The sequence below is a fragment of the Ruditapes philippinarum genome, unplaced genomic scaffold (genome assembly GCF_026571515.1).
Source record: "Ruditapes philippinarum isolate M1 unplaced genomic scaffold, ASM2657151v2 ctg19116_1_1_1_1, whole genome shotgun sequence".
NCBI lineage: Eukaryota > Metazoa > Mollusca > Bivalvia > Venerida > Veneridae > Ruditapes > Ruditapes philippinarum.
In genome coordinates, this window is record NW_026857102.1 from 1 (window position 1) to 12941 (window position 12941).

Genomic DNA, 12941 nt, shown 5'->3' on the forward strand with positions numbered 1-12941 from the left:
TTGTAAACAACGTAAAAGTGTATAAAACTTGTAATTAAAGGACTTTACAGAACGAAAATGGTAAGTTGTTGTTTTGAACTTATTTAAATAGATAAGTATGTGAATAAGAGAAAACGTGTATAGTTGTTTGTCAATACTTTTTTATTCTTGTATTTGTTAACTTAATTCATTTTAATTAGAGAGTATAATGTATATGTTATCTTTAGACTGTCTAGATCTGCTTATTTTATTTTTCAATGGTAAAAAGTAATTAGCGAACATTTTCGAAAAAAAAATTACAATATTTCCTAAGCGGTTGTTTGACAATGGAGCATTTTCAGTAAATATATTTACCATGTGTAGTATACTGTTTTAAATGCCCTCTTGGTCATCTAACCTTGTCAGTGTGTGTCAGACTGAAGTAACATCTACAACGAAAGAACTCATACAATTTTTGTTTACTCCTTTCAAACTTGCAAAACAGTTTCTTTAAATTAATTATTTCAACATACTGCAATAAAATGTAAAGTTGGTCAAAGTCATTCTGTACATGGAAACATGATACGGCGTTCAGTGAATTGACGTCATAATGAGACATAATGGGAAACATGTTAGAATGTAGTTAACAAAATGGCATGTTACAGAATACAGTTTCTTCAAATATTCATTCTTCAATATGTATTTTATATTTCTAGTTTAAACATTGTTTCCAGAAAATAGATTTAGAAAATAGATTTTGAATTAAATTTTGATGACAATAATATAGAAACGATCGTTTGGACTATATAACTGTTGAATGACAATGTCCTTGTTTAATATTTAACTGATTTGTATAAATGTATACATAGAAATTTGAAGTATTGAATGTACATACAACACATTCACTTGATATAATGAAAGAAGTGAACAAATATACGTAATGTATTCAGTTAATTATATACATACAAAAGTATGAAATATTGTATGTAATACACTAGGCCATACAAAAGATTTTGTTTCGTACACATAAAATATTTACATAGTAAGCTGTAAATACATCCATTGCATTTTTTATTTACGCTATTTGTTATACAATTTCAGGCTGATCAGTTGTCAGAGGAGCATATTGCAGGTACACTTTTTGTCACTAGCGGGAGATATAAGTAAAATTTAATTGCAGCAGCCGAATTTTTTAGAACTTTGAAAAAAGTCGCATGCTTTATAGCGGAATGACACGATTAACTTTAAGAGTCGTCAAAAAAGTAAATAAAATCATTCACATTCATCAGCTTACACTTCAGGACCAATTTAAGATTTGCTACTTTGTTGCAAAACATTTTTTAATTTATATTTTCCTCAAATGGAAAGAAATGTTTTCTTATCTCAGTATATAAATAATGGACTGTGCAACTGTCTGTAGTTTGCTAAAATTAAATCATGCGTAAACCCTTTTTTTATCTAGCAAAGGTACGCATTGGTGTTGCATACATCTGAATTTTTCAATCTACATGTATCTGCTTGTTTACTTTTAGAAACTAGGAAATAATTACGTTTGTTTTGAAGAAATTTAAATGCATACATTTTCAAGTTTTGCATTGTCTCGTTTGAAATGATTTGGATAGTGTTGTTTTATATCATAAAATGATGTCAAATGTGTGCGTTTTTATATTTTTATTTTGGTTAGAATGTTTATGCTCAAATTTGATTTTTTATTGTTGGTCATTTGCTTATTTAAAGTTTAGAATAATGATATTGTTTAATTGGGATAAAATTGATAATGTCCAAGGATAAAGCATTACGAGCGTGTCAGTCCTGTCTATATATATAAATAAGAAACATGGTGTCAGATTCCTGGCACAATACGACATTGACTAGTGTACCCGCCATGTCACGGCATAAAACTAGTACAACTAGTAGGGCATAATGGAATTTTCGTGTCGTTACAACTGCCCAGATCTAAACAGACATTCGTCTACGTGGCAATTTTTTGGTTATTCTAAAAGTGTGCAGTGCAAAGCTGGCCATTCCTTCTGAGTATCCTTTGTTAAGAACTATCGACTCTTATGAAAAAAAAAATGATTAAAATTGGTCATGATTTATTTTTTGACAGAATTCAAGGAGGCGTTCAGTCTTTTTGACAAGGATAGTGATGGCACAATTACGACTAAAGAGTTGGGAACAGTAATGAGGTCCTTGGGGCAGAATCCCACAGAAGCAGAATTACAAGACATGATCAATGAGGTGGATGCCGATGGTAAGTTTGTTGTTGATAATAATGCTAAGACTGGATTTTCTTTTATATGTACATGTACCTGCTTTCCCAAATCAATACTCTAATTGTATATTGGTCTATCTTGTTCTGTTGGGTATATTTGAACTTAAATGATCGTTGTAACGCATTCATTGTTATTTTGAATGCAGGAAATGGAACAATCGATTTCCCAGAATTCCTGACAATGATGGCGCGGAAGATGAAAGAGGCAGATAGCCATGAAGAAATCCGAGAAGCATTCAAAGTGTTTGACAAAGATGGGAATGGTTTAATTAGTGCTGCCGAGTTGAGGCATGTGATGACAAATCTAGGAGAAAAACTTACAGATGAAGAAGTAGATGAAATGATCAGAGAGGCAGACGTTGATGGCGATGGCCAAGTCAACTATGAAGGTAAAACTTTTGGAAAACTTTTAAAAATGTAATATAAGTTGAAATATGTGTTACAAACTTCAAACAAGGAAATGACATTATTAATTATGTGTTAAATATCAGCAAGCACTTTTTAATTTCATTTATTATTCTTTTACAGAGTTTGTGCAGATGATGACGGCGAAATAGACAAGACTGCAATTTAAAAGCTTTATCAAAAGGGAATAAATTTGAACTCATACCAACGTCATTTCTTTCGACATCTTTTTATACAAAACTACTGGAGAATAATTATTTTCATTTTCGAAATGAATCATAAACCTGTGTTATCTGAGCTATATTATAACCAATCTTTTTAACTGTTCATGATTTCTGTTACCATAGCAATAATGATTCTGACCTAAGAAAAACAAATAGCCATGTCTACTCTTATGATCTATTCACATATATGAGCCGCGCCATGACAAAACCAACATAATGCGTTTGCGACCAGCATGGATCCAGACCAGCATGCGCATCCGCGCAGTCTGATCAGGATCCATGCTGTTCGATTACAAACCCTATTAGAAGTAGAGAAACTGATAGCGAACAGCATGGATCCTGATAAGACTGCGCGGATGCGCAGGCTGGTCTGGATCCATGGTAGTCGCAAACGCATTATGTTGGTTTTGTCGTGACGCGGCTCATATATATGGTAATAAAACTTTCTTAAACAATTTTAAGCTGTCAAAGGAGCAACCTTTTATAGCTATAATAACTTAAAATTCCAAACCAAGCAAAATCAAAATTAAGCTGTTCATCGTTTCCATTTTGACATCTATATAAAAACTATTATGATGATAGGATTGATAACAAAACTTTAATACAGTTGTAAAAGCTGGACATATGTCGTTAAAGAAAAATAGTTACCCGTCAGCTATATATACATGTAGTTATACAAATATTCTAATGTCACAATTCTAATTTGTGAGTGAACATATTATGCTAAGTCATACTAATATATCCCAGAAGAGTAAATAGGGGAGGAAATAATTTGAAGTTAAACACTAGTTTATCAATCGCAACTTTGAGGTCCTCTCCGTCAATATTGCAAATGTTGACCATACATATATCCTCATAGACCAGTACAGCGGGATAGAGCCTCATTGGTTTGACATGGGTCGTTATGACAGAACTGTATCAGCACGCAAGGATGATAATTACAATCTTATTGGTAACACAGAAAGTATGGTTTATAAGAGTACTTAGTGCAAACAATCTGTTATATAACAATCTGTTTGAAGGGAGATAAATCTCCTGTGCATATACAGGCCTATATGGAGTTGTCCCTGCCCATTGCCGCCGGTAGGTTCACAACATAAACACGACCACAGAGACAGCAAATTATTAAATGCGAGTAAAGTTAAGTCGGAATATGAAACAAATCTGTATTGAAAAAAAAGAACGAAATATCACGTCCAGCAACAAAAAAGTAGTGCCACCGCACTGTTTTAGTTCCCTTTTAAAGTGTGGGTCTATTCTCTATTATTTCATTCTCTTTCAGCACTACTTAATTCTGAAATTCTGATATATAAATTCCAAAACCATTAAAATTCTTCTGATAACTGAACTTTTTCAGCTACATAGATTATACATGTAAATCCTTTTACCTTACCTTTTAAACACTTCAGAGATATATAAGTTGTGCATTTTTACCGACATGTTTAATTTAGAACTGGCCGCGTTCTTACTGCAATCAGATTACAGAAACAAGCATCGAAATGCTAAGCTATAACTTCAAGTGGTCGTTATAAGCTTCCGTAACTTAATTGCGTAATTTTTGGAAATTCCAAAAATAATTATACAAAATCTATTAATTCCAAGTTTCGGTTTTGGAATTGAAAGATACAGACGTTAAAATGCACTTCGCTTTGTTAATGTTTTGGTTAAGCCTAATCAGGTATGGTATAATTTTCTTTTTATTGGTTAGTTGTTTATTATATACCAATTTAAACTTATAACGTGTCAGTACTAACCTATTTAGTATTTGAAATATTATATTTTACTGTCTACATGTGAATATGACGGAGTTTGGCGCAAAAGAAAATATATGAATGAATAAGTTTTTTAAAAAGTCAACGTAGTCAGCTCTACCGAAATTAGGGCAACCCGAAATTATATCGAACTGTACTGGATGTACACAGACATTTTAATATGTTTATAATATAGTCACGTTATCCTACAGCAGCATTAGAAAATTCTAGCAAGTGCCAAAATTAGATCTTAACTAATGCAACTATATATAATTACGTCATCATAAGGATTTCCAAAATGAATCAAGGAATAAGTTTCGTTTTTAAAATTGATTCATAGTCTATAAAGGATAAAAAAATGTTTATGGTGTTCTTGTTGGGGTTAATCGTAAGCAGGTAAAATCTATTCTTATAGTGTTTTAATTTATAAAGTTTAATAATGTATAGCTTATGGATATTATTTTCTGATTAGCCTGCACCCGCTGTATCTGCCACTCGCAAATAATAATAATGATGATAATAATAATGATGATGATGATGATGATGATGATGATGATGCTAGTATTAATAATAATAATAACAAGATAGAAATTTTACCCTTTAGCTAGCATTATATATGGCTGATAAAAAATCATTATCATAATGTACATGTACATGGCACTCCATAGACACAGGGCGACCATGAATTAATTCATTTGAGGACATTTATATAATATCTTTAAATAAAGAATTCACAATTCTAATTCTTTTATACAAACCATATCAAAACCGTGTTTAAATACTCATCGAAAGTGTCTTGCCACATTTTATAACAATGAAAAAACATAATTAACTGTAATTAGATAAGTAAACAGAAATACAAGTGATGGTATGAAACACTATAATTAAAAACATGTAGACTATGTTAGTAATTGAGTATGTAAGTGGCCGTTAATATAATGGAAGACTTAGTTACATCAGTGAAGTTTATTTAAACGATAGTGTGATTTAATTTAACACAGATAACTGTACTGTACTGTAACATTTATTTAATTATTTGTATTATAAAATATATATACTGCGTTGTGTTCTGGCAATGATCCAATTATAACTGCGTTGTGTGACCCACTTTTATATCACCATATAATTTTTATATTCAGTTATAATAGATAAATTAATCAGTGTTTGTGATAAAAGAAGTAAATTGATACATTCTTTAAAAATTCTACCACGTACGGAAGCGTGAAAGAAGCTCCACTTCAATGTGGTTCTTAACCACCTTGCAACAGTGTGTTATCAAATTTGACATTCAATTCTTTAAGTGCCATCGGAGTCACAGGTGAACGTCGCGTGGCCATGACTTACACTATACCCCGTTCCCCCTCTACAACCCAAAACCATTAAACATCATCGAAACATCATAAGTATTGACAAAAATAAATTTTATGAAAAAAAAAAAAATTATGACTAAAAAAATAAATGTTTTTATAGTGTAAGTCATGACCACGCGACGTTCACCTGTGATCGGAGTCTTTGAGTAATTTTAAAATACATAAAGATTTAAAACACAGAGATTGATATATTTTTAGTGTAACAGCCGCGGAGTACGGTACTTGCAAAACCTGTTTTGATGGCTACACGGGGGCACAATGTACACAGGGTAAGATTTTCTTTTATACCATTCAATTCAACAAGCTCGCTGAAATGTATGTCCATAGCATTTCTCATTCATAGATGTTTAGTCTATTGTCTGGGATCTACTAGAAGGCTATAATTAGTCGCCGGTGGAAACCGGCGACTATATTTGTAACAGTTTAATATTATACCTATGGTAGGAGAAGGCATTAATTTCGGTAAATAAAAGCATAACAATTACTGAACAATTAAAGACTACAATTGTTATCAGAAATCTCAAAAATTCAAACATACAATAATGTTGCTAAATGAAATGAAATATTCAAATACTGACATCGTAAAAAGCAACATTACAATATTTATAAAATGAATTAATGACGTATCCCTATGGACCAGTCATTGAATTTAGGGATGCTTTTACTTTTTTTAAAGTGTCAAGCGTTGCTATTTTATGATAAATAAATTATGCATGATATTTGGAATGACACTTTTAAATTATCTGGTTGTTTGTATCTTATGAGACCTATTCTATTTTTTATCTTATTTATTATAAACAGTTTCTCCCAGAATCACGTGACTACACGTATGAAATCTATTAATAGTAACAAATGGCTGGCAAGATAGAAATACAGGTAACATGTGAATGATAAAGCTGATAAAGTGCAAATCAAAGTAATTTTGTATGAAAAATCTCGGTATGACAGTAGGGGTCGGAATCGTATTGGATACACAGAGAAAACTAATAAACCTACTTTGTGTTGATAGTTTATCGCACTGAAAGGCAATTAAACATTAACTTTATCGTATGTATAGTCTGATTTTATTAACCTGTCAATTATGAATACATTATAGGACTCATTTAAATAATCGATCCCACTTCGGTTTGGTCAGTGTAGTTTACGAGAATTAATGTGGAGTATATTAGTCATGGATTGAAAGTCACGCCAACTTTATGCACGGATTTATATTTTATTTATGTAATATAAATCCGTGCTTTATGTGAAGGTTTTCGTTAATTCACAATAGGACAGTCGTGATAATTGAGAGGTCTGTGGTTCGATCCTCACTGTTGCCATTGTTTTAGTACTCTTTCTTTATTTTTGCAGTGTATTTTAATGGAACAGATTTGTAGTGTGTTTTACGGCATTGAAAAGACATTTATTGATTTTAATCCGTTTTAATTTTAAATATGAATTCTTAAAAAACATGTTAATTAAAAAGAGTATATACATAACAAAATTAAGTAAAACATAAAAATACGAACAACATATATTAATCATATAATTATAGATTCGATAATGTTGAAAGTATTAATAAGAAAAAAAACATGGACCAACGCGGCCTCGAACTTAAAACACGTTTGGCACTTAGATTATAAACTCGTGATTTACCTCATTGCGCTATAACGCTGAGTACTCTTATTTTAGAGATACAAATTAAATTTAATTCCATCGTACAGCGTAAATCTCACGGAACTTACCGAACACCTACCGAAGATTAATATACTGTGTGCATCGACCGTGTAATCAGTATGTAATTGACAGGCAATAACGACAGGAATATTGATTTCAGCTAAATAATATTTTTTTTCGATAGTGCATAAGAATAATTTGTTTAAGCAGACACCACTTTTACAGTAGAATTGCATTGTTTTATGCAATAATTAAATATATTTTCATAGCCACTTTGCAAATATTCGATGATCGGTAATAATTTGTCGGTAATTATCGGATGCTGAAGAAAACCATACGTACAACGGTATATGTATAAAGTAGAATTCAAGTAGCATTATAATCATATCAATTACTTTACAAGCCTTGATGACAAGGTGTTAGATTTTAAGTTAGTTTCAAATTGTAGACTGTAGGTTCGAGAAAGTGATTTTTATGTTTTCTTTTATAATACTTTTTGTATTTTGCAAAACTTGACCGTTTATCAAAATTATGAAATAAAAAGTGCTAGAAATGAAACACACGATTTATCAACTTATGTTTCATAAAGTTAAAAGATATAATAAAAATCAATTTATGAAAACTACACACAGGATTTGTCCGAGATTCGAACTTGCGCCTACTTCATGTAGGTTACAACTTCGTCATACTTACCACTAGGCCATCGAGCAGTATTAATTGATATAATTATATATGTAATTATACTTATAATAAAATCGTTAACATTAATCATAATAAGTTATGTAAACAAACGAAACAGCTCCCGAAAATTATTGAGTCTCGGGTAAATATTGCCAAACAATACTTGCTTATTTAATTATGATAACAGTTTCTTGACAAAATTGCTAAGCAAGTTTGATTCAAATATGATGTTTTATTATAACATAAGATAATTTTTTTGCATAAAACTCTCATCAAGAAAAATATAATTGTGGCAAGTAAATGAAAACGTGTTTATGAATAAACATTACTCAACTTATTGTTCCTCTTTTCTTTTACTCGAACCATTAAACTGATATTTTCTTTTATTTATGATAATACAATCATATTTCTATCCGGCGACTTGATGCTTTAGCATCAAAATCTCTACTTGTGATAAATTGTACTGTTGTACCTGTAAAGATATGTGAATATTTTAGTAGAAGGTGTACACACGTCCTTTCATGTCTGTAAGTATTCTTTTAAGGATTAGAATTTTTTCAGGCTCATGATGAAAATTTATTTTTCCCCAAAAATTTCAATTCCATGGCTCATTTTTTTTCGTTTGTTCAGAGTCTATGGCGATCTTCTTCTTTGCTGTTGAAACAAAGTGTGTAACTTGTATGCAATGTTTAAGAATAAAGAATTTATCAATCATTTCTCATTGAAACCTATTTTTAATATTCTAATATCATATATGACATGAACTCATATAAAATCGCATCATTCCTTCAGCTCTTTGCTATGGAGAAACCACATGTTTCAATGGCGGGACTTGTTCTTCACCAAATAATTGCACATGTCCCGAAAATTATATCGGATCGAAATGTGAACAAGGTAAGGAATGACAAGTTATTAAGCTCGTAACATACATAGTTTAGAATGAGAGTTTAGAACTTCCATGCTGCAGCGTTTGCATCATGTGAGTTTCCAAAATAAATCATATCAATGAAACAGTGTTTTCCTTTTCCAGGCTCAAAGTGCATATCAGATAACCAGTGTACTCCATTTAGCCTCATTTTCATTTTTCGAGGTACCAAAAAATTATATCAAATCCATATTGTACTCCTTCTAGTCTCGATTTCATTGTCCAGGTCCAAGAATCCATATCTTTTCTATAAAGAACTAGAACAAAAACTGTTATTTTGTGTTTTCTTTTTTATGTTCGCTCTCCTTTAAAGTGGTGGTATGAAATATAGAGGTTATGATAAATTGTTAAGTATAACGCTGGTTCTATTGGAATCGAACACAGCTACACAACCTTTATTGGACTCAGCTAGAATCTCATCCCATATTTATTTAACAGCTGCATACTGGTATAATAGAATTAAGTAATGTGCTAGTATAATAACCTCATATAGTTTATCCTTTTCACCCCGACAATTAATAAATGTTATATAGCTGTTCGGTGAACATCTTAGTCCATTGATAGATCCATACTGTGACCTTTAATTTGAATAACAATACATTTTAACAACAAACATTGACATGTGCTCTTATGATAACAAACATGTTTATTGTATCTACTAATCTGATAATAAGAATGAGACAGAACTGGGATCTATGCATTGACCTGGCTTATTTGATATCGTATGTTTATGTATATTCAACAACATCTTCATGTACTAACTGTTTTATTGTAGTCAAAAAAATTTCTTTTGGTTAATTTTCAAAGTTGTCCATTTCCTTTTTACACGATTAAGGCCTTAAAGGATATAAAGCTATATCGAATAAGAAAAAACATGTTATTTTCGTAATCTTAAGGTCGAATCCCGAAAATAAAAAGATTAAGCATAGAATTTCTGTACAACTATGCAATATGTCACTGTTTACTAAACAAACATGCATAGTGTATGTAAAAAGAATAAATTGTTCCGGAACAAATTGACATGTTGCTATTTTAAGTAGGCTTTTACTGTTTCAGCGTGGTTTTATGCATTCGCCTTTTGCACATGTATATAAACATGTTTTTTTTCATACAAGTACTTTGGCATTTTTCACTTCAAAACCCGAATGAAAATATATGCAGCAAATATATAGCTTCACAATCTTTAATAAGACGTTTTTTCTGTTTTCGACACTTGTATCGCTTTATATAGCGTGCAAATGGTCATTAAAGTGGGGGAGCAAACGCAGGGTATCTTTAATTCTCAAAATCGTTTTCATTTGTCTGGCAAGTGCAGGTATTTGGGCTTTATGACCCAGTTTGTTAACATGAATATCACAAATATCATTATCTATTGATTCTAATATGACCGCGTCCCGACGAATCGTAAAAAGGAGAAATTGTTTAGTTAGTCATATAATAAATAACCTATGGTACTAAACATGGTAATTAAATTCTTTAAGAATCATATTGATTTATATAAATAAATTTTAATTTTGTCTGTATATGAGCCGCGCCATGGCAAAACCAACATACTGCGTTTGCGACAAACATGGATCCAGACCAGTCTGCGCATCCGCGCAGTGTGATCAGGATCCATGCTGTTCGCTATCAGTTTCTCTACTTGTAATAGGGTTTGTAAGCGAACAGCATGGATCCAGATCAGACTGCGCGGATGCGCAGGCTGGTCTGGATCCATGCTGGTCGCAAACCTATTATGTTTGTTTTGTCGTCACACGGCTCAATTATATTCAAACATTCTATTTCAGCCTTGTGTTATGGATCAGTGACATGTGAAAATGGTGGGACATGTACATCTCCAGACGAATGTTCTTGCACGGAAGGGTTTACTGGTCAAAGATGTGAAACAGGTATTTCATTGTCTATATTTATTATACATATACATGTAGATAATTTCAAAATACTTTCCTATGAAAGAACTACTCAAGGAAAATTAATGTTTCTTTACATTTCCTTAAAAAGGAAGTCAGAATTATATATTATCATAATATACTGTAATGGATATTTTTATTGGACAAGTTTAGTCGTTAATAATAATCTATAGACATTGACAAACTTAAAAAATACCCAACATATTATTTCTAAGAAACTTATTAAGTGATTTGTCTGAGGCATATTTCATTAATTTACAAAAACAAACAGAAATGAATGAAATACTAATGTTCAGTTTGATAGAATTTGATATTTAAAGTAGCTATGTGCATTTACTTTCAGAAGTCAGCGGGCATACAAGTAGCAGTGGAAGCTCCATCCCTAACTCACATATGGTCATTGTAATGCTCATTGTTAAGATATTCCACATGGCTCATAATTTTTTTGTTTAAAAACACATGGCTCCAACAAATATAGTATTTGGTTTTCTACACATGACTCTTACAGATATAGTATTTGGTTAATTACACATGACTCTTACATGTTTAGTATATTGTTAACTACGCATGACTCTTACAGAAATAGCATTTGAATAACTAAATATGTATCTTACAAATATAGTATTTGGTTATCTACACATGACTCTTATAGATATAGTATTTGGTTAACTACACATGACTCTTACAGATATAGTATTTGGTTAACTACACATGACTCTTACAGATATAGTATTTGGTTAACTACACATGACTCTTACAGATATAGTATTTGGTTAACTACACATGACTCTTACAGATTTAGTATTTGGTTATCTACACATGACTCTTACAGATATAGTATTTGGTTAACTACACATGACTCTTACATGTTTAGTATTTTGTTAACTACGCATGACTCTTACAGAAATAGCATTTGAATAACTAAATATGTATCTTACAAATATAGTATTTGGTTAACTACACATGACTCTTACAGACATAGTATTTGGTTAACTACACATGACTCTTACAGATATAGTATTTGGTTAACTACACATGACTCTTACAAATATAGTATTTGGTTTACTACACATGACTCTTACAGATATAGTATTTGGTTAACTACACATGACTCTTACATGTTTAGTATTTTGTTAACTACGCATGACTCTTACAGAAATAGCATTTGAATAACTAAATATGTATCTTACAAATATAGTATTTGGTTTTCTACACATGACTCTTACAGACATAGTATTTGGTTAACTACACATGACTCTTACAGACATAGTATTTGGTTAACTACACATGACTCTTACAGACATAGTATTTGGTTATCTACACATGACTCTTACAGACATAGTATTTGGTTAACTACACATGACTCTTACAGATATAGTATTTGGTTAACTACACATGACTCTTACAGATATAGTATTTGGTTAACTACACATGACTCTTATAGATATAGTATTTGGTTAACTACACATGACTCTTACATGTTTAGTATTTTTGTTAACTACGCCATGACTCTTAAAGAAATAGCATTGAATAACTAAAAAAAATATGTACTTACGAATATAGTATTTGGTTAACTACACATGACTCTTACAGATATAAGTATTTGGTTATCTACACATGACCCTTATAGGATATAGTATTTGGTTAACTAGACACATGACTCTTACAGATATGTATTTGGTTAACTACACATGACTCTTACAGATATAGGTATTTGGTAACTACCACATGACTCTTAACAGATAATAGTATGTGGTTAACTTTACAGCATGACTCTTACAGATTT

At 31.2% G+C, this 12941-nt stretch overlaps 2 protein-coding genes across 5 annotated transcripts; both read left to right on the forward strand.

Annotated features, from left to right (window-relative positions):
* The first annotated feature begins 5 nt into the window (after positions 1–5).
* On the forward strand, positions 6–3483 carry LOC132748776 (calmodulin-1-like). Its single transcript, XM_060738410.1, has 5 exons — positions 6–60; positions 1060–1090; positions 2069–2212; positions 2380–2622; positions 2762–3483. The coding sequence occupies exons 1-5, from the start codon at positions 58–60 to the stop codon at positions 2788–2790; spliced, it is 450 nt and encodes a 149-aa protein (XP_060594393.1). The 5' UTR covers positions 6–57; the 3' UTR covers positions 2791–3483.
* Positions 3484–4380: 897 nt separating this feature from the next.
* On the forward strand, positions 4381–12641 carry LOC132748778 (wnt inhibitory factor 1-like). Of its 4 annotated transcripts, none has more exons than XM_060738411.1 (5): positions 4384–4540; positions 6182–6252; positions 9113–9214; positions 11033–11134; positions 11499–12641. In XM_060738411.1, exons 1-5 carry the CDS (start codon positions 4500–4502, stop codon positions 11606–11608), a joined length of 426 nt encoding a protein of 141 aa, XP_060594394.1. In that variant the 5' UTR covers positions 4384–4499; the 3' UTR covers positions 11609–12641. The 4 variants fall into 4 exon arrangements, with proteins under 4 accessions (XP_060594396.1, XP_060594394.1, XP_060594397.1 ...); XM_060738412.1 differs by lacking the exon at positions 4384–4540 and adding an exon at positions 4829–5009; XM_060738413.1 differs by lacking the exon at positions 9113–9214 and having other exon boundaries at positions 4381–4540.
* The last annotated feature ends 300 nt before the right edge of the window (positions 12642–12941 follow it).